The sequence below is a fragment of the Hippocampus bargibanti genome, linkage group LG13 (assembly GCF_051943395.1).
Source record: "Hippocampus bargibanti isolate YZ-2025 linkage group LG13, ASM5194339v1, whole genome shotgun sequence".
NCBI classification, from domain to species: Eukaryota; Metazoa; Chordata; class Actinopteri; order Syngnathiformes; family Syngnathidae; genus Hippocampus; species Hippocampus bargibanti.
Window position 1 is genome coordinate 22,906,487 of NC_142746.1, and position 21,250 is coordinate 22,927,736.

Sequence of the window (21,250 nt, forward strand, 5' to 3'; positions counted from 1 at the left end):
GCTCACTGAGTCTTTATATAGCGCGAGCGCCGGGTGTGCAGGTCTCTTCCAAATCCACCATAACATACCCGTCAATTTATACGTATCCCCCGTATTTTATACGTGTTTTCATCATTTCAAATAATGTGCGGCGCACTACAACTTTTATACGGGGAAAAAATGGTGAACCGATCTTAGAGAGACCATTTTGGCTCAAATCCGGTTGGACCCTGATTCGTGTGACTATTTTTCAAGATGGCTCCCGAGTTGGCCACGTCGGCAAGTGCTCTTCAAGAGCCGGTGTCTCGGATCAGATTTTTCCCCCCAGTTTCGCTCATGTCGAGGTCCATCGTGAGCCGTTGCTCATCACGGCGCGCGCGTGTATGCGTGAGGACGGCCGTGGTCGATCGAGGATGGGGAGGGGCGGTTCGTTGCTCGATGCGCAGAACTTGGATCCCCGAAGGTCGGGCAGCCCTGTATTCTGAGGCCCACTTCAGCCCGGTAGAGGGCGCGAGTGTACGGAAAGCACTCGCAGCTACCCGACAGAAAAGGAAGAAGAAGAGGCGGCAGCCCAGCGGCACCACAAGGGCCTCCCCTTCTCGTCGTCATCCTCCGACCAGCTGCTGACTCAGCCCACAGTAAAGTTAAGCGTCGAGCCGACAGGCGACAGAGGAAAACAGCCATCGAAGCAGTTGGGCGCATCGGAGACGTTTGAGGTCGAGTTCCCACAACAAAAGCGTCAGGTGAGTTGCACTGCGTGGCAAATGGCGATTCCTTACAAAATGGCGCCGCGGTCGACCTCCTCCGCGACACTGACCTCGTCCTCGTTTGGACTGCGGGGGTGACAGCGCTCGGAACGACTCGCCTTTTTCTTTTTCTTTTTCTCGGGACCACAACTCAAATGTTTGTCGCTCGGGTGACGTCACGTCGAGGCCGCGTGGACGTGCGGGCCTGCACGCGCTCATGGCGGCGGATCAATGTTGTTGTAAATGCACTCTGAACCGAGCGGACCAAGTGGAAATTCGTCCCCGTTGAAAACGAACGTAACAACGTGTCCATTCGCCACGGTCGTGCTTGTAAACACCAAGGTGAAAGTCGCCAGGGTGTTTTGAGCCAAGAGCCTTATCAGCTGTGTGCTAACAGCTGATAAGAAATGGCCGTCGCCCTCTCGGGGCCTCTCGAGCCCCCTCGGCCCCCCTCGGGCGCTCTCGCTCGCTGATATTTACTGAGAAAATGCCAAGTCGACACAAAAATGGCTTCTGCTCCGTCTTCCGACAAGACAAGCTGTTCCTCTCGCTTTCTTATCAAACTAACGCTGCGTCCATTTAGTCGGAGACGAGCGATTCAACTGCACTTTGTTTCCTACTACTGTACACTGATAGCTTGGCTTACGAACTTAATTGTTTCCCAGAAAGTGTGTGTCAGGCGAAAAGTGTGTACAGTATTCCAAACGTGAATTTCCCACAAGATAACCATCGCTCTACCCGGAAGTAACACGGCAGCAAATTAATGAAAGGAAGAGGAAAGAAGTAGAAAACCGACATACTGGAGTTGCTGCATGTCCAAAGTTTTTCATTGAGCGTATTTTGATATTATTTCGGACCGAATAGGCGATCTGTAGTTCATGCAAAAGGTGCCCAAAAGCGGGCTATCTGGCTAGCTATTAGCAGTCTATCTGGCTATCTTTTAGCTATTTATTAGCTATCCATTGGCTAACTGGCTATCTATTTGCTATCCATTAGCTAGCTAACTTTCTATCTATTTGAGTTCGGGGTTGAGTGACCGCTGGCGCATGTGGCTGCCGCTGCTCACATGCGGAAAAACTTCATCCTGTGACTGTAAAGTGACCTTGAGAGTTTTGAAAGGCGCTTAAAAATCAAATGTATTATTATTTAACAACGGCTGAAACTCACAAAGCACTTTTATTATTATTTATATTAGTGGTGCTCCTGTTGATCAGGCATCAATTGTGATCACCTAACTTTTATGAACGTTTTATAATAATAATAATAATAATCCAGTTCATTTCTAAGCGCCTTTCAAAACCCTAAAGGTCACTTTACAGTCACAGGATAAGTTTTCCTGCAGGCAAGCAGCGGCAGCCACACGCGCCAGCATTCACTCAACCCAGAAGTAACTCAAATAGGTAGAAAGCTAGCTATCTAGCCAATCTATAGCCAACAGATAACTAGATAGTGAACAAATAGCTAGCTAGCTTGCCAGCCAGGGCTATTTATGAATGTTATCGACATATGCCTTTCATCGGCAATCACGACAAAAAATAGCAGTAGCCGCTCGGAATTTGTAGCCTGCAGTCAACAAAAAGGCACGTTTGTGCATTTTCTGCCCCGTCCATTTGAAATCGTGTTTCTTTCATATGTACTATATGTATCCCCCAGTAGAGGCGACTGTTGTCAACGCTGCCTGCTTGAGTGGCCTTTTGGTACGGCCGCTCCAAAATGCCACAAAGTGACTCGGTCGAAAGTAGAAAGGTGTGTTTGTGCGTTTGCCGAGGAGGATGCCGGCAGCGGGCAGCAAGCTTCACCAGTGTCGGCTGGCTCAAGATCAGCTCGGGAAGGCCATCGACGGCGTGCTGAAGACGCAGCGGCTGCTGAGGGACAACGCCCGAGAGGTGAGAGGTCGCCCTTCACGTGGCCCTGGCAGAGCAACTTCGGCTGTGTTCGCACCACAACTTTGACTCCGCCCCCCCCGTCCAGCGTGCACACGTACGCATTCATGTCAATCATGAGGTCAAAAAACAAAGCGAGCAATCTGAAAGATTCAGAAGATTATAAGGAATAATAATTCACTTTATTTATAAGCGCCTTTCAAAACTCCAGCTCACTTTACAGTCACGGGATGGCAACCGCACGCGCCAGCATTCACTCAATCCAAATGGATAGAAAGCTAGCTAGCTAACACATATCTAATAGATAACCAGCTAGACAGCCATATAGCTAATAAATAACTAGGTACATAGCTAGTTAGCTAGCCAGAAAGCTAATAGATAGCCAGCCAGGTAGCTATCTAGCTAATAGATATCAAATAGATAGCAAATAAGCCTTTTGCTTGCACCAGATGTGATGACGCTAACGTGTGCCACGTGTCTCTCCAAGAAGGTCATCTGGAATTGCAGAAGGAAAGAATTGTTGCTCTTTGAGGCCCGTTTGTTCCCAGGAATGAATTTTACGCTGTGCCTCGTTGCCGATTGTCAAATGACATGAATAGGAATGTGATTTGCATCAACTCTCCAAAGGACGAATGACGCCAGCAGTTCAATGAGCGAGCGAGCGAGCGAGCGAGCGAGCGAGCGCAGTTGGCCAAATTTGTCCGCGTCCCTCCGGCAGGTGCGCCGGGAGCTGCAGAGCTGCGTGAGTCGCCAGCAGGAGGCGCTGCGCTGCAGGGAGGTGTGGCTCCTGGGCCAGATTGAACTGCTGGAACACGTCAAGGCCGAAACGCTGCAGCAGCAGTTACAGCAACTCTATCGGGTGGGTGCCCTGCGCCTCTCTCTCGGCTCTCTTTTGAGGATCGCCCACGGATGACCCGAAACGACACTTTTGACTAAAGTGCAAACAACGCGACTGTTGGGAAAGAAGCGCGGAGTATCACCATTGAAATAAAAGGGGTGGCAAACACGGGAGCAACGTTACTTTGAATATTTCTGACATTGGCAAGAAAGAATGGTCGCCGATTGACAAGCACTATGGGTCAGAGTCGCATCTTCCGAATGGCGTCGATAGCCACGACTGGCAGGCGCTCGCTCAACTTGGGCGCAGGGTCGCAGGGCGTCGTCCGGATAGCATTCGGGTGCGATTTGAGGAGGCCCCCCCCCGTCATGTTGTGCGTTTTTCATGCTTGGGCGTGTAGCGACCTGCTCTTGTCTCTCCAACGTCTATCAGATGCACGGGCAGTTGGACGCCATCTTGCAGCAGCTGCAAAGTGCCGACAGCGACCAGCTGAGCAGCTGCATGGACAAGTAAGAAAGTTGCGCACTCTTCGGCTCCATCCCGAGTGGGCGCGCACCACTTGTTCATTGGACAACGGCTACACAGGCGTGCGTGTCAGGTGCACGTGTCTCTCTCTCTCTCTCGCTCTCCGCAGGTTGTCTTCCCTGAATCTGCTGCCGGAGGAAACGCCCAAAATGACTTTCTCAGCCGACGCGCGCTCCCTGAGGGAAGCCATCGTCTCGTTTGGCAGCATCAGCGCCCAGGTCTGACACGCCGGCGACCGGTCGCGCCGCTCTAGTCCACTTGTTGGTGCGCAGCATCCAAATTCCCCAGTGGAAACGGCAGAGGGATCCGGAAAGCAAGCTTCGGGAACCATTTTGACAAAGAGAGCCATAAAAGCCAAATATTTAGAAATATTTTTCAGTGAGAGCCGCCACGCACGCAAACACGTGATTTCAACAAAATGTCACAATGTATGATTTCAAATCACTTTTGTGACAGTACTCAGCGTTAACGAGAATGTTTTTCCGTTCCTCATGATTGGTAAAAATCCAGTCAGACAATCGGAATGAAAGTCAATTTGCCGGCCGGATACATACACACACAAGGTTACTGCTAGCTAGCCTGCACACTGCTCATGAGCTTGCACGCTTGCTTTCTGCTGTCTCTCGCAGAAATCGCTTGATGCTAACGTTAGCGTTGGGGCTTGTTCGAATGCCACTGAAATTCCACTGTTTCATCAATGGGATTGTTTGATTGCACATTAGAATCGGACCCATTTCTCTCCACAAAGGCAAATCCTCCTTTGCGTTCAAGCTGAAGTGCGCTCGCCATTTGTTTGACTGGTTGGGCTTATGTCAATGACGGCCAGTAACATCCAATCAAAATTGCGCTTTCCGCCACCTGCAGTCCCAACAGGAAATGAACGGCGAAAAAGCGAGATCATGTCTTTAGTTTTATCGGCGAGCCACATCGGGAGCCCTCGGTTCCCCAGCCCTGATCTACATGGACAAAATGAAGCCACGGCTACCCATTAAAGGCTTTCGGATTCTTTCTGACGCTGCTACCCGCGGTAAAAATCACCTCGAGACGGCTCGCTCGGGCTGAAGAACCGGACGAGGCGTGTCGCGGGCGAGAGGCAGCTGCCAGACTCGTGATGAGCCGGATCTCTGAAGTGAACCAAGAGAGCCGGCTCCTAATAAGGAGCCGGAAATGGGAGCCGACTTTGTTTGTCCTCTATTCCCCGGTCTTTGACGAAAGCCGCACGCGATTGGTCGAGGTGCGAGGGGACAATTACAGACACAAAGCAGTGACGAGGAGGTGGATAAATGTGATCACATTATGCCGTTATTCCATTTTTTACTAGTTGGTGTGATAGCATTATTAATGTGAAAAGCAAACGAGTGACGGCTGATCATCAGAGCAGAGTAACCACAGGGAAAGTCAAAGTGAGCGTCCACTCACTCTGTGCACATAGAAATCAAACTATTTGATCGAGTGTACTGTATTTGTGACATTCGTTTTTCCACATCATTTGACATGATTCTTGGTAGTTAATTAATTTAAGCAACACGTCTGCGTAAGCTCTCAGTGGTGCAGGAGTGGTCCATCGATGAAAAGGTTTCTTCTTCAGCCGTCATCCGGACTTCTTCGAACGTCCGACAACCTGCAAAGATGACACGGCTGAAGAAGAAACCTTTTCAGCGACAAAAGCAAAGAACTGGGGAGCCAAAAGAGCCGGAGATGGTTGCCATCACCGGTGACGAGCTCACGCAAGAGCAAGCCGCTAACGCCGGGCGCAATGTCTTTTTGCCTCCGCGTACGCAGGAAGGCCACGGGGACGCTCTGGCGGAGCGGCTGTCGGAAGGCGACGGTCCCGGGCTCGGAGTCGACGCCGGCAAAGACAAAGTAGGGCACACGGTGACGCTTGGCGGTCCTCGCGCAGCGCTCCAATGTATGTCCGATGCGCTTCTCGCGCAGGCTTCCCGTCCCGCCGCGGCGCCGGTGGATTTTCTCAAGGCCTGGGGTCAGCTGCGAGACCTGGAGGCCTGGCTGCTCCGCGGCCGCAGCGAGGCGTCCTCCGCCGCTTCCTTCTCCTTGGAAAAGTCGGACCTGCGGGAGGACAACCTGAGCGACTGGCTGGCGGCGGCGGCGCCCGGCCAGCGCCCCCGAGCCAACGGGGAGCGCGGGCGCTTGCTGCTGGAGCCCTTTTCCGAGCGGCGGCCTTGGCAGGACTGGCTGGCGGGCCCCGACTGCTCCTCCTGTCGCCACCCGACCGCCCCGGCCCTGGAGATTGAAAACCTGGGCCGGCTCAAGTGCCTCAAGACACCGGCCCCGGCCGCCGCCGGCCTGGAGGCGTGGCTTCAACGGGCGCCGCCAAACGCCTGTCGCGCCAACGAGCCCTGCTCCAGCTACTCCGAGTGCGTCGCCGATGACAACTGCGGCAGAGGAGCGCTGGACGCTTGGCTGCTGCGGCGCGGCGCCCGAGACAAGAACGGCGTCCCGCTCGTACCCGTTTCCCCGGGCGGCGGCGGCGACGCAGCCGGCGTGACTGCTGCCAAGGATTTCCCCCCGCCGTTGCAGCACAGACGGGAAGAACAAAAGGTAATTACACCCTTGTGCAAATTAATTAGTTCACATTGATGGTTTCCATTTTTGGACAACTCCAAAGATTCAAATGTACATTGTCGTAAAAAGGGTGTCCTCCCTTGTTCTTTACAGGGATGAGCATTTTCCGCCCATTGGCGGATTTCCCACTTTTTCAGACCAAATGACCACATCAAACAAAATATGTATTCTGGCTTTTTCACTGTTCATTTCCTGTTTGGGCTTGTGTTGGCGGAAAGCGCCGTTTTGATTGGATGATCTTGACTTAGGTGCCATTGAAGTCAAAACAGGGAAACGCCCCCTTTTGACTAAGTGGACCAGTAAAAAACAAAACAAAAACAAATCAGGTTGATTGGCCTTTGTGGAGAGAACAGCTTGTAATTTGATAGATTGTCCTTTGCAATCAAACAATCCCATGGAGCAAACACGGTGACAAGCCCCATGCTAACGTTAGCATCAAATTACTTCTGCGAGAGGCAGCAGAAAGCAAGCGTGCAAGCTAATGAGCAGTGTGCAGGCTAGCTAGCAGTCACCTTGCGTATCGATCAGCCAAATTGACTTTTTATTCCGATCGTTTGGTTGGATTTTTACCAGTCATGAGGAACAGAAAACCATTCCTATTAGTATCATCACAAAGTTATTTGAAACACTACATTCTGACGTTTTGATTTTGACACATATATATATATATATATACACACAGTAAAGTCTTGTTATATCGATATCGGATATATCGATAGTCCCGGTTATATCGATACTATTTCTATGCACGCATGGAGAAAATTACATGCAAACAGGGTCGGATATATCGATATTTTTTCGGACTCCCTTGAATATCGATATAACGAGACTTTACTATATATATATGTGTGTGTGTGTGTGTGTGTGTGTGTGTGTGTGTGTGTGTGTGTGTGTGTGTGTGTGTGTGTGTGTGTGTGTGTGTGTGTGTGTGTGTGTGTGTGTGTGTGTGTGTGTGTGTGTGTGTGTGTGTGTGTGTGAAGGCAATCCAATATACATTTGTCATTGTCATCCTTGATTTTGTGAGAGAAAAAAGGGGGGTTGGGTGGGGGTCAGTGCAGAGATTTGTGAGCTGCGACATGCCCAATATGCACGCGGCTGCCTCCCAATGAAGCCTTGTATCCAAGTTGCCACGGCAACGGCCCAAAATTCAACGGCTCGTGCTCATGGCAGGCGGGAGAAAATGACACGGGGGTCGAGTGGACACCAACTCAGATTGTTCCCCGGCGCGCTCTCGACAGGTTCAGGCCATCCTCGAGGCGTGGCTTCACCCTTCCAAGCCTCCGTCGCCACCTTGCGGCGGCCTCTCCGAGTCCTCGTTCCAGAAGCCTTTGGATGCCCAGTCGCGGATGCTTCTGGAAAAGTGGACGGCCCCCCGTCAGGATGACAAGCGGCAGGTAGCAAAAAGCGCCTCCCGTCTAAGCCCGGCGGCTGGCGTGACGTCACGCGCGTGTCGATTGGCCGCAGGAACGCCTGACCTTGCCCTCCGTCCGTGACTGGAAAGCGGGCGGCGCCCCAGAGCAATGGCTGCACCGGCCACCTCCTGTTCAGGTGAGCTTCACAAAATGCCACGACATCATCCAAAATGGCCACGAGGGAGCTTTCGTCCACAAGAAGGCCCAAAAGGGAATCGCCCGCACACTGAGCTACGCGGGGTAATAGATAGGCGGACGAAAGTGATCAAATGGATAGAAAACGCAGTCAAATTTGGACTCCTTTCAACTTGATTGACAGAGTGTTGACTGCAAGGTTAAAATATCCCATCAATCAGGCTCCACAAATAACCCGCACAAGCCATCTGTACAATTTGAAGAGTAGACAAGCAAGGGAACCAGCTATGAATGAAGCTTCTCGTGTGTGTGCCTGCATCTGTTATAATCTCACAACTTCGAAGTTGTACAACCCAGACCTCCTTGAGACACTTGATGCGAAAAGCTCTCCAAGCCATCGACCGCCATCACAAAGGTCAATAAAACCACTTTATTCTACAGTACACTTTAGTTCTTCCATTACAATACCATAGCACATTTATTCTACATAAATAAGGTAGTATATTGCGTGTAGTTTTAAGGCTTATTTGGTCGAAAATGATGTTTTATGGGGCCCTGGGAACAGACGATTCTCATTTTCATGGTTTCCTCTGGGAAATTAATGTTTGGTTGGCCTTACACCCACTTTCTGGGAACCAATGAAGTTATAAGGCAAGGTATGTATTTGGAAAACGTGCGGAGTTGCTCCATTCTTGCTGGTGTGACTTGTCCGCATCGATCCCAAGTTTTCTCTTGCTTCATTTTCTTGCAGGTTTGACGATGTTCTTGATTGCCTTCGCCTTCAATCCTGCCGCAGTTTAATTGCAAACAGGAAGTCAAGTGGATGCATTGATTCAGCACAAGTGCTCACTTGTCCAAACGCCAATCTTTTTGATGAAACATTTATTTTTGCATTTCTTCCAATACTTTGCACCCAGGATCGCTTTTGACCTGATGAAATCCACTTCTTCCCTGACAAATTGATGAATCGCATCGTTTGAAGTGACTTGTGCTTATTTTATTGCTCTGTGTGCATGTGTGTGATTGACCCGAAACCGAATAAAACGTCAGCGTTTTCAAGATTGGATGGAGAGCCTTGGTCATGTGCTTCTTTCTTGTTGGCCTCCAGCTATCTAGCCAATAGTTAGCTAGCTCGCTAGCTATATAGCTAATTGTTAGCCAGACTAGCTTTTTATCTGAGTTAGCCCGGATAAATACAGAGGGTTGTGTCAGGAAGGGCATCCGACGTAAAAGCTTGGCCAAAACAAACATGCGGATCAAACCTCCAAAAAAGATGGAGGACACTGATTTGCTGTGGCGACCCCTTGTAAGGAAAAGAAGACTTCCTGTTTGAGTGAATGCTGGCGCGTGTGGCTGCCACTGCTCAACCACAGAAGAACTGATCCTGTGACTGTAAAGTGACCTTGAGAGTTTTGAAAGGCGCTTAGAAATGAGATGGATTATTATGATTATATTTCTTGAAGCCGTCTTCCAACTTTGGTTTGAGGTGGGACATATCCAGCCAATCGGAGAGCGCGTTCCATCAAGCGCAGTGCTAATAAATGTGTGGGCCACTTCCGGTCACGCGAATGTTCGCCCGACGCTGTCAGTCTGCGACCAGTCACAACATGAACCAGTTTCTAGTCTGACTCTCTTATATTTATCTCTTCGTTGCGTGAGTTGTGACTACGATGCTTCGGTTTCACACAACTCGAGGCTTTGCTTTTTAGTGATGTGTCGTTCGCGAACGAGAACCGGCTCGTTCGTTAGAGCCGGATCTCTGAAGTGAACCAAGAGAGCCGGTTCCCAACAAGGAGCCGGAAATGGGAGCCGACGTCTTTGTCCTCTATTCCCCGCCCCCGGTCTTTGGTTAAAGCTGCACATGATTGGTCGATATCCGTGGTAGAGGAGGGAGGGGGGAATTAGACACCCGCATCAGTGAGGAGAGGGGGTGGGGGGTTAGGCTAGACAGGTGGACAAATGTTATCACATTACGCTGTTATTATTATTCGATTATTATCATTTTTACTAGTTGGTATAATAGCATTACTAATATGAAAAGCAAATTAGTGACAGTTGATCCTCAGACCAGTGTAACCACAGGGAAAGTGAAAGTTAGCATCCTCTAACTCTGTGCACATATAAATCAAGCCATACAAATAAAAATAGTTGATATCGTGTATTTTTTGCACGAGTAATTCGTTTTTCACATTTTACGCGATTTTAGGTAGTTAATTTAAACAACAAACAAACCGAGGAGCCATTTGGGAGCCAAAAGAGCCGAATTTTTTTATGTGAGCCGAGCCTAAAGAACCGGCTCCCCGAAAGGAGCCGGAATTCCCATCACTAGATCCTTTTACTCTGAAAGAGCGTTTCCGTTGCCGTCAACCATTTCATCGTTTTCCCACAATGCTTTGTGTCCACGTCCGCTTCTTCCTGTTTATTGTGACCGTCTCCGCCGGCAACCTTCGGCTTCTCACTTGACATTTTCCTACTTGGTGAGTTCCCGAAACGCCAAAGTCGCTTTCCGTCATCCCGCGCGCCGCTTTTGGGCTCTTTTGTGCTCGCTTGACGAGCCGCCGCCAACCAGAAATGGCGGCGGCGGTGGCGGAGGGGGAGGCGGGGAGCCTTCCGCCGTTTTCCTGGTCGCCGAGCCGACCGAGCCCTTTACTGAGAAATTGGACGTTTGCGACGCGTCTAAACTCTTGCTGGGCGTTGGAAGGCGTTTCTCGAATGTTCGGTGCTCGAGCTCGCCGTGGACAAGTTGGCAATGGAGCCATTTGAATAATGGATGCGCCGCTCTCGCCGCCCGCCCGCCCGCCTCCTTTGTGGTGACGTCACGGCGATTACTTCGTCCTCGAATGTTTCTCGACGCCACTTGGATGACGTCATGTCGTTGGGCCTTCATTTGCCTCGTCCGAGCGCGAAGAACGTGACGAAGGTCTCACGTGACGAAGCTCTCTCGCTCTCATTTCTCGGCTTTCGGACTCCCGAGAAACGAGACCGATTTCAGCCAAGCGTCGGATGACGAGCTTGGGAATGCTGAGAAACGTAGTTTTAATTCATGAGGGGCACGTGAGAGGGAACCCTAGTTGGTTTCTTGGGGACCCTCGTCGGTTCGTGGGGACCCCAGTCGGTTGGTGGGGACCCTCGTCGGTTGGTCTTTGAAATGTTGTCATTGTGGCTTTCAGCCGCCGCCGGGCTCGCTGCCTGACGATGGAGGATTCGGAGGCGCAGCTGACGGTGTCGGAGGCGGACGCCTTGGGCGCCGACTTCATCACGGTGGAGTTGGACACGCAGCCCATCGAGTACGTGGTCAAGTGGGCCGAGGTGGGATCCAAGTTCACCATTTCCTGCGTCAAGAAGGACGCGGACGACCCGTCGGAGCTGAGCGGCGAGCAGCTCAAGATGGAGACGGACGAGGCCTTCTTCGCGCCCTACGAGGAGGTCTACCCCTGCGAGCTGACCGAGCAGAGCGTGGAGATCAAGATGGAGTCGGACGACGACGACGACGACGGGCGCCACCAGATCCTGGTGGAGGTGGGCGGCCACCCGGACGGCGTGGCCTACTTGCACCGCGTGGATCCCGAGCCCGACCAGCGGCGCTATCGCTGCGGCTATTGCGGGAAATGCTACAGCCACGCCTCCAGCCTGTACCGCCACCAGCAAACGCACACCGCCAAGATGGCGGCCGCGCCCGCCTCCGCCGCCAAACGCGCCCTGGAGCCTGCGCAGCGGGACGCGCGCTACGCCTGCCAGCACTGCGGCATGACCTTCAAGGGCAGCAGGTGGGTCATCTTCCCGCGGGAAGTCCGGCGGGAAGGCCTCCTCTCACGGATGACAATTTCACGCAGATTTCCCACTTTTTCAGATCAAACTAAACATGGATTATAATAATAATAATAATAATACATGTCATTTCTAAGCACTTTTCAAAACTCTCAAGGTCACTTTACAGTCACAGGAGATGTTTTTCTCTGGGTGAGCAGCGACACGCAACCCGGAAGTAACTCAAATAGATTGCAAGCTAGGTAATATATAGCTAATAGGTAGCTACCTAGAGAGCCAGCAAGCTAGATAGCTAATAGATCGCGAATATATAGCCGGCTAGATAGCAAATAGATATCTCGCTAGCTAGATAGGCAGATGGCTAGCATCTGGCTTTTTCGCTGTTCACGTCCTGTTTGTGCTTGCGTTGGCGGAAAGCGCCATTTTGATTGGATGATACTGACGCCCCCTGACTGGCTTGCCGCCAGGATGCTGGGGAGTCACCTGCGGCTGCACGGCAAGAGGCGCATCCACCCGTGCAACATCTGCGGCAAGGAGTTCAACCACAGCTCCAGCCTGTCGCGACACCGCCTCATTCACAAGAAGCCCCAGGACGGCGCGCCGGCTCCAGGCCACGCCCCCTCGGCGCCCGCCCGCTCCGCCCAGCGCCCTTCGCTCAAGGGCAAGAAGGCCAAGCGGCGAAGGCAGCCGGCGGCGCTCCCGACCCTGGCGGCCGACGACAAGTTCTACGCCTGTCCGCAGTGCGAGATGACTTTCCGCAGCTCGGCGGCGCTCTCCAAACATCAGGTGAGCTGGCTGGGAACGGAGTATTCTCATTTTAATGCTTTCCTATGGGAAATGAATGTTTGAGATCCACACCACTTTTGGCCTTACACACTGTCTGGGAACCAATTAAGTTAGTAAGCCAAGGTATCACTGTACTCCATATTTGCCAAAATGCTCTCCATCGTTTGGACCAGTTTGCATGTTCTCCCCGGGCCCGTGTGGGTCTTCTTCGGGTCCTCCTCCGGTTTGCCAAAACGTGCATGGCAGCCTGATGCCGCCAATGGTTGTTTGTCTGGGTGAGCAGCCGGCGACCAATCCGGCGTGGGCTGACTTTGCAACCCTGCAGGTGACACACGTGAAGGAGCTCCTGGACAGCTACGCCACACCCGGCAAGGAGAACCTGGCCGAGAGCTCGTCGGACCTGAAGATCCGCCTCAAGCTGTGCTCGCGCGACAAGCCCAACTTTTACACGCTCTGCAAAAAGAACCGGCGGCGCGCCGCCGCCGCAACCGGGCCCGGGACGGCCCCGTCGACGCCGAGGACCAAGACCAGGAGGACGCCGGCGCCCATCGGCCTCACGCCTGCGGCCTTTGCGGCAAACGTTTCGGCCACGTCTCGGGCCTGCTGCGCCATCAGCTCAGCCACCAGGTGGCGGCGGCGGCGGACGACGGCGGCGGCGCCAAGCGAGCCAAGGCCAGGGGCGGCAAGACCTTCACCTGCGTCGCCTGCAACAAGACCTTCATGCACTCGTCCAGTTTCTCCCGCCACAAGAAGGCACACCTGGACGCCTCCAAGAGGGCCGTCCTGGACGAGACGGCCCCCATCGAGTCCGACTCCGACTGAGTCCGCCCCAAGAAGTGCGGGACGTTCCTCGGGAACCTTTTTGTCTCCGATGATCTGCTTGGATGCAAAACAAGATGGCCGAGGCCCGCTTTCCCCCCGCCCTCCTCCTTCTCCTCGCTTGTTCCGTTTGTTGCGTCCGTGTTGTGGGATGCATGCAGCCACTCGGCCATCTTTGTAGTTTTCAACGTGGGGGGGGGGGCGTATTCCGCCATTTTGAAAAAGTATTGAAATGTCATATGAGCTCCTTCCCTTGTTGTTCCCACGGCAACGCTGGCATCAAAGTTTCTTCCTCACCTTTGAGGAGAAAGTTTGGCTTTTTATTGATCAGCGATTGGTTGTACAGCAAAGAATCGGCGGCGACTTGATGACAATTCTGCCAGACGTCCCCCGTTGTTTGAAAAAGAGTAAACAAAAAAAGAAAATGTCCTTGACCTTTAGCGTCCATGTTGTATTGATCGGTGTCGTGTTTGCTCATTAGCGCAAAGCTTTGACGTCTTCATTTTGTAATAAATCTGGAAAATGAGGACTTCCTCTTCTTGCGTGTGAATCATTCGAGCAGACTTTGGCTCCCACTAGCTAGCCGTTGGCTATCTATTCATCTATTAGCTAGCTGGATAGCTATTACATTTCTAGCTGACTGGCTGTTAGCTGGCTAGCTGTTGGGTATCTGGCTATCTATTAGCTATTTATTAGCTATCCATTAGCTAGCTGGCTTTCTATCTATTTGAGTTACTTCGGGCTTGATTGAACGCTGGTGCGTGTGGCTGTCGCTGCTCACCCACAGAAAAACATATCCCGTTACTGTAAAGTGACCTTGAGAGTTTTGAAAAGTGCTTAGAAATGAAATCCGTTATTATTATGATTATTATAATTTGTATATGTTTGGCATCAATCATCAAAAAGGCAATTGAGGTCATGGAGGTCAACCCCAAGCAAGGCCCGTTGCTCGAGAGCATCCAAAAAGTCATTTCTACTCAACGGGCAAGCTTTCAATCCATCCTTGCTTTGCTAACTGCTAAGCTAGTAGCTAATTGTCAGGCGGCGTGGGTTTTCTCCGGGTCCTCATGTTCCTTCCCACATTCCAAAAATATGCACGGCAGGCTGATGAAACACCCTCCAAATGGATGGTTGTTTGTCCCGGTTTGATTGACTGGCAACCCGTTGGGGTAATTTGCGACATGAACATCTTGAAACATCGTTTGTTTTTGTTTTCGGACTTCCTGCTACGCCATATCCTGCCTGCCTTGACATGATGTCATCCCCTATTATGTCCGTCATCTAAATGCTCTCCCAGCGCGTCTTTCTCTCTCTCTCTTTCCTTTCTGTCTCTCCTCAACCGACCTCCCACAATGTCCCTGCTGTCTACAAGATTCAAATCACTTCTGCTGATATCACCATCCCACTTCTAACACCCTGAAAAGCGACGAACCAGGAACGAACGATCACTGTGAACTCATCAAAACCGGTTCAGGGTGTCCCCCGGCTCATCCCGAAGAGGGCTGGCAAAGGCTCCCGCACCCCCCGCCGCCCTAACGAGGATAAAGCGGATGGCTGGTGTCACGCAAACAATGTGGACCTCCAGTTCTTTTTGGAAATCTCACGTTCTGGTCGGCGACCGACGGGTGGCGCTGTCGGCACCGCCTGCACCTGCGCAGGTGTTGCTCGTTCCCAGCGGTGGCAGTTAAAAGGACTCCCGCCGCGACCGACCATTGGCTGTCGGCTCATCGGGTGTGTTTGCTTCACCCTGTTTGACATTTGCTTCCTGCTGACTTTATAGAAGACAATTCGTCAATGACACCCCGCCGCTCCCTCCTGCCTGCTCTGCTTTTTTTGGGGTCCACCACCATCACCGCCTTGCAAACCGCGACACATACCATACGATCTCTCTCTCTCTCTCTCTCTCTCTCTCTCTCTCTCTCTCTCTCTCTCTCTCTCTCTCTCTCTCTCTCTCTCTCTCTCTCTCTCTCTCTCTCTCTCTCTCTCTCTCTCTCTCTCTCTCTCTCTCTCTCTCTCTCTCTCTCTCTCTCTCTCTCTCTCTCTCTCTCTCTCTCTCTCTCTCTGTCTCTCTGTCTCTCTCTCTCTCTCTCTCTCTCTCTCTCTCTCTCTCTCTCTGTCTCTGGGCATGTTGAGGGAAGTAGGTGACAATTGTCCGTCACCTGGTCGGTGGCGGACTCGCGATGTGACGTCTCGCCTGGTCCAAGACCAAACGATATTCATCCGCTTTTGTGACAGCGGGTCAGCCGTGAATGTGCAAAAAAAGGCGTGTCCTTTGACACGCCTGCACACTTGCTTGGCAGGCGCCAGCAGGCAAAGCACAAACGACGAGGCATTTGCATGTCAATCATAATCTTTATATTTTGCTAAAATCTCTGGGAGACAACACAATTCCACAAATATTAGAAGGGAAAACAAGAGCCAAGTGAAACTTGGAAACTTCTACACATTGACTTGCTCGTGTGTGTGTGTGTGTGTGTGTGTGTGTGTGTGTGTGTGTGTGTGTGTGTGTGTGTGTGTGTGTGTGTGTGTGTGTGTGTGTGTGTGTGTGTGTGTGTGTGTGTGTGTGTGTGTGTGTGTGTGCGCGCGCTTAAACACTTTTCAAAGCTGTCGACTGTAATAAGAGCTGGATGTCGATGAGAACGTTTCTTCAGCCGTCATCTGGACTTCTTTAAAGGTGTCGGACGTTTCACTTCTTATCCAAGAGGCTTCGTCGGCCAACTAAGATTTGCTGGTAGCACTGGCCATATATATATATATATATATATATATATATATATATATATATATATATATATATATATATATATATATATATATATATCCCCCTACTGTCCAGACGTGGTGGTGCCACACTCTGCTATGCTAGGTCCCCTCTCTCCGGTTCAGGGGAACAGAGGAGTTTTCCCTGAGGATACACTGATTACCTCTATTGTCCTGACTGATTAGGGGGTCTACGATTTGCCTGATTGTCCCATTTGCTCTGACATCACCTCATCAGCATAACTAAGCCTATGTGGTCTAAGAAGTCTGAACGATCCAAATGAAACCTCACCCCACCATGGCGATTTAGTTGAAGAACTGGACGTGTTTTTATGTTTATCCCTTACTTTTGTCAACTTGATATTTACTTGTCTGAGAGAGGTGAGAATACATGTGTGTGTGTGTGTGTGTGTGTGTGTGTGTGTGTCTATATATATAAAAAAAACACGCTGCCATGATGTGTCGCAAATGAAGATGACTTATGCAAAGGGTGATGATCCCGTGAGTGATGATCTGAAAAGTGGTCCCAGAAAATGTGTGTGTGTGTGTGTGTGTCACCATAAAAGTTAAAAAATTAAAACACGATACCATGTGTCACAAATGAAGATGACGTATGGAAAGGGTGGTCCCCGTAAGTGATGATCTTAAAAGTGGTCCCCAGAAAACATAAAAACGCATATGTGTGTGTGTGTGCTTGCGTGCGTCACTATAAAAGTTAAAAAACAAATGAAAACAGGATGCCATCAGAAGTGAAGATGATGCTAGGTGGCACCATGTTTGTGACGTGTTTCTTTCCAGCGTATGTTGTTGCGCAAGGGCGCTGGAGTGGCGCTGGGGTGGCCCTCTCATTCTTGGGGTGTCTGGTCGCCCTCCTGGACGTGGTTGGACTTGCCCAGCGTCTTGATTTTGCCCAGCGCCTCCACCAGCGTCTCTTTGATGCTCTTTTCCAGCAGCCAACCTTCACTCTCACATTCGGGATTCTCGGGGTCGCTCATGCTCTCCAGAGCTGTGCTCAAGTACTTCAGGCCCGCCATGTCTGCACACTGCACGTACACACACGTACACACACACGCAGGCGATGGAGAATAAAGTGTTGAACAGTCTTGGCGGTTTGGCCGCTAAAGGTCAGGCTTTGCAGTGCATTGAGGCCAGCGGTAAAGCTAATCTGGACACAGGAAGCGGGATTAAAGCTTCCAGAATAGTCTCTGACCCTCTGCAAGAATCTTTTGATCCACTTGAAGGTTTCCCCAACGACTTAGCTCTCAAACCGTCAGTCGGCGGATCCATCCATCCATCCATCCATCGATGGACAGATGGATGGATGGATGGATGGATTGATCCGCCGCTGGTTTGGATTGAGTGCGCCAGAGTCTAAAGTGAAGGCTCACCTGCAGCAGGACGGTGGCGCCGATGAGCACGCCCATTGCGCTCATCAGGCCGCTGAAGTAGGAGAAGAGGGCCTCCCGGCAGCCCCGCGTCCAGATGTTGAGGTCCTCTCGGCGGTGGTCGTAGTCGTAGTGGGCCGAGTTGTTGGTCAGCTGGTGCTGGATGCAAGGCCGCGGCGAGCCCGGATTGCAGCAGCTGAACGGGACGCTGTCCATCAGGAATTTACCCTCCACGTTGCTCAGCACGCGACTGAAAGGCAAAGACCGCCGCACGTCATGGCTAAAGCTAGCCGCTAGCCTGTTCGCTGCTATTGGCGTCAGGACCAATAATACTCATCAGAGTCCATTTCATTTCATTTCATTTCTAAGCACCTTTCAAAACTCTCAAGGTCACTTTAGAGTCACAGGACACGTTTTTTTCTGTGGATGAGCAGCGGCGGCCACACGCGCCTTCATTCTCTCAACCCGGAAGTGACTCAAATAGATAGAAAACTAGCTAGGTAGCTAATACATAGCTAGCTAGATAGTCGGCCAGGCAGCTAGGTAAGAGCTAGATAGCTGGATAGCGAGGTAAAACTTTTACATTTTGACTGAAAAAACCCCACCATGTATAGATCGAAAGGCGTTTTTGGGGAAGATAACGCCTTCAAAACACGCGCCGGCTGTCGCCCGCATTGCAGCTAATTAGTTTGTGCGGGTTTTCAAAGCAAGCCAATACGAACATCGAAATATTTGACAATTGGGAGCTTGTCAAGCTCTTTGCAGACTATTTTGTGGTGAGGGGGTTCTATGAAGAAAGATGACTCACCACATGGAAACAGTTCAAAAAATACTCATACTGCCAAATATCCAATTGACCTCAAAAATCCGTGAAAAAATAAGAATCCACATCACTTGGGCCCAAATCTCAATTTAATACACTTTGTCCTGGAATAGAAGAATTCATCAAGATTCACCAGCCAGATACCAAAAAGGCCCTCATTTTCTTGACAAATAATCATAATAATATAATATTACCTTTCATTTATAGGCGCCTTTCAAAACTCTCGAGGTAACTACAGTCACAGGATCAGTTTTTCAGTGGGTGAGCAGCGGCAGACACACACGCCAGCGTTCACTCAACCCACCCATAGAAAGCTAACTAGCCAGCTAATAATAATAATAATAATAATAAAAAATACATGTCATTTATAAGTGCCTTTCAAAACTCTCAATGTCACTTTACAGTCACAGGATAAGGATATCTAATAGCTAGCCAGATAGCGAGCCAGCTACATAGCTAATAGATAGCAAATAAAGTGCTCACTAGGTAGCCCGCCAGATAGCTAGCCAGATATCCAGCCAGATAACTTCTTGGATAGCTTGAAATGTATCAAGAAGAATTTGAAAGTTGATTGCATGTTTGAGCGGGAGCCAGTGGAGCTAGCCAGCCAGATAGCTAGCTAGATAGCTAGCTAGCCAGCCAGCGGGGGTGATGTGGTGAGGGGAAGAGGTTCTGCTGATGAAGAATTCTGGACATCAAGACGGACACAAAGCTGATTGATTGTCAACCGTGTTTTCCCGTCCAGCAAATGGCTCCTGCCGCTCAGTCACAATGCGTTGATGTTATTTGACCACATGACTCAGCAAACTTTGAGCTTCAAGGTGGCTTGCTAGCTCCGCAAAAGTGCCTTTTTGGGGCTCTCCTGAGCAAAGTGTGACGCCTTCTGCCTCTGGAGGCACCAAATCCATCTCGCTCGCTCACGTATGAGTGGCCGAAGCACCTTCGGGGGTTGCGTTTTTCAAGCAGTGGACGTCATTGAAGGTCAATCGGCGATGGAAAAGATCACATGCTGGCAGATTAGCGCTTTAAGAAGAACTCTCACCTGCTAATCCCGCTTCATCCCGGGATGACCTGCTTCTCATTAGCTCTCGGACGTCCTGTACGACGTTTAGCGTCAGGATGAGAAGGTTTCTTCAGCCGTTTTGCCTCTTATCCAAGAGACTTTGTCAGCGGACTAAATGTATATACAGTAAAGTCTCGTTATATCGATATCGGATATATCGATAGTCCCGGTTATATCGATACTATTTCTGTGCACGCACGGAGAAAATTACATGCAAACAGGGTCGGATATATCGATAGTCCCGGTTATATCGATATTTTTTCCGACTCCCTTGAATATCGATATAACGAGACTTTACTGTATATATATATATATATATATATATATATATATATATATATATATATATATATATATATATATATATATATATATATATATATATATATATCTCCCTACTGTCCAAAGGTGGCGGTGCCAGACCTCTGTTTTGATAGGTCCCTGTTCTCCGGTTGGGGGGAGCAGAGGACCATTCCCTCAGGCTACACTGATCACTTCAGTCTACGGCTGGTCTGATTGCCCCAGAGCAAAAGGGGCAATCAGGCCAGTTGTCGACCCCATAATCAGGCAGGACAATAGAAGTAATCAGTCAGGACAAGAGGAAGTCATCAGCGTAGCCTCAGGGAATAGTCCTCTGCTCCCCCCAACCTGAGAGCAGGGACCTGTCATAGCAGAGTCTGGAACCGCCACGTCTGGACTGTAGGGATGTATAGACAGGGCCAAAACTAGCGGCTGACGAAGCCTCTTGGATAAGAAGCGAACGGTCCGACACCTTGAAAGAAGTCCAGATGACGGCTGAAGAAACCTTCTCATCCACGGACCAATCCTGTACCACTGAGAGCTTACACAGACGTGGACATTTAGCGTAAGCACGAAATGGCGGCGCTGACTTTGGTCTACTTTTCTAGCGGAGGGCGGGCGATGGCGGGAGGCAGTGGGACTCACTCTTTGACTTGGCCGTCGCTCATGTCCAGGTAGCGGTTGCTGATCCACTGGACCTCAAACCAGTCCCTGAAGCTGACGCTGCCGCAGCAGCGAAACTCCATTTGGGTCAAGTCCAGCGTGCGCTTCATGAAGCAGCGGCCCGGCGTGTCGGTGTCCTTGTAGAAGCGGATGCTGCTCTTCAGGCCTTGGGACAGCGTCAGGTAGACGGCGAACTGCATGAGGAAGCACAGCGCGGCCAGCAGCAGCAGCAGAGCGTTGAAGGCGCCGCACAGCCACAGGAACCTCCTCAGGCCGGACTTCCACTTGGAGTACTTGAGCGGGTCCAGCGAGTCCTGGCACACTTTGGCCCCCAAGGCGTTGAGGGCGCAGGCCAGGAGCCCCGCCGGGATCAGCAGGTTGGGCAGCAGGTGGCTCTCGGCCTGGTCCATCAGCTCGCTCCTCTTGCGCAGCTCCACCTTGAAGAAGACGCCCAGGCCCAGCAGGGCCACGCCGGCCGCAACCGACAGCCAGTAGAGGATCCACAGGCCCTGCGCCAGCTTGACCCGCTTCTGCGGGGTGAACTTGACGGGCATGAAGGGCATCTTGAGCGCCGTCGAGCGAGCTCGCCGCTGGGAAGTTTCAGGCCGCGTCAGGCCAGTCCGCCGTGGCCCCGGGGGGCCGGTGGGGCTCCCATCGCGCGCCCGCAGCTCAACGCTCCTTGGCCCGCGCAAAGTCTTTGGCGCCGCAGCGCCGCCGGCGCAAAGTAAGCCTCCGAGCCAATTAGCTCAGCCAATCAACGCTCGGACAAGAATTGGGGGCGG

General features: G+C 51.2%; 3 protein-coding genes across 8 annotated transcripts; 2 read left to right on the forward strand and 1 right to left on the reverse strand.

The window, feature by feature from the left end:
- Positions 1-514: 514 nt before the first annotated feature.
- Positions 515-9,173, forward strand: ncoa4 (nuclear receptor coactivator 4). Of its 6 annotated transcripts, none has more exons than XM_089012411.1 (10): positions 519-722; positions 2,379-2,611; positions 3,327-3,467; positions 3,879-3,955; positions 4,081-4,189; positions 5,754-5,834; positions 5,907-6,530; positions 7,793-7,948; positions 8,019-8,102; positions 8,853-9,173. In XM_089012411.1, the coding sequence occupies exons 2-10, from the start codon at positions 2,498-2,500 to the stop codon at positions 8,856-8,858; spliced, it is 1,392 nt and encodes a 463-aa protein (XP_088868537.1). In that variant the 5' UTR covers positions 519-722; positions 2,379-2,497; the 3' UTR covers positions 8,859-9,173. The 6 variants fall into 6 exon arrangements, with proteins under 6 accessions (XP_088868540.1, XP_088868539.1, XP_088868537.1 ...); XM_089012412.1 differs by having other exon boundaries at positions 2,472-2,611; XM_089012410.1 differs by having other exon boundaries at positions 2,494-2,611.
- Positions 9,174-10,434: 1,261 nt separating this feature from the next.
- On the forward strand, positions 10,435-13,618 carry LOC148889786 (uncharacterized). Its single transcript, XM_089012659.1, is given in 5 exon segments — positions 10,435-10,578; positions 11,272-11,868; positions 12,337-12,655; positions 12,981-13,127; positions 13,130-13,618. Coding segments are annotated over 4 exon segments (1,386 nt in total). The 5' UTR covers positions 10,435-10,578; positions 11,272-11,296; the 3' UTR covers positions 13,478-13,618.
- A 3,053-nt stretch (positions 13,619-16,671) lies between these two features.
- prph2b (peripherin 2b (retinal degeneration, slow)) lies at positions 16,672-21,164 on the reverse strand. Its single transcript, XM_089012673.1, has 3 exons — positions 20,451-21,164; positions 17,623-17,869; positions 16,672-17,277 (listed from the first exon to the last, which is right to left on the reverse strand). Exons 1-3 carry the CDS (start codon positions 21,029-21,031, stop codon positions 17,080-17,082), a joined length of 1,026 nt encoding a protein of 341 aa, XP_088868799.1. The 5' UTR covers positions 21,032-21,164; the 3' UTR covers positions 16,672-17,079.
- Between the last annotated feature and the right edge of the window lie 86 nt (positions 21,165-21,250).

What these genes read in the sequence shown, in the direction of transcription:
- prph2b (XM_089012673.1), bottom strand. Translation starts at nt 21,031, where the DNA reads ATGCCCTTCATGCCCGTCAAGTTCACCCCGCAGAAGCGGGTCAAGCTG. An exon ending in AGCGACGGCCAAGTCAAAGA is followed by an intron (nt 17,870 to 20,450) that starts GTGAGTCCCACT and finishes TTTGCCTTTCAG; the next exon opens with TCGCGTGCTGAGCAACGTGG. An exon ending in GCGCCACCGTCCTGCTGCAG is followed by an intron (nt 17,278 to 17,622) that starts GTGAGCCTTCAC and finishes GTGTACGTGCAG; the next exon opens with TGTGCAGACATGGCGGGCCT.
- ncoa4 (XM_089012411.1), top strand. Translation starts at nt 2,498, where the DNA reads ATGCCGGCAGCGGGCAGCAAGCTTCACCAGTGTCGGCTGGCTCAAGAT. An exon ending in TTGGCAGCATCAGCGCCCAG is followed by an intron (nt 4,190 to 5,753) that starts GTCTGACACGCC and finishes CCGCGTACGCAG; the next exon opens with GAAGGCCACGGGGACGCTCT. An exon ending in ACAGACGGGAAGAACAAAAG is followed by an intron (nt 6,531 to 7,792) that starts GTAATTACACCC and finishes CGCTCTCGACAG; the next exon opens with GTTCAGGCCATCCTCGAGGC.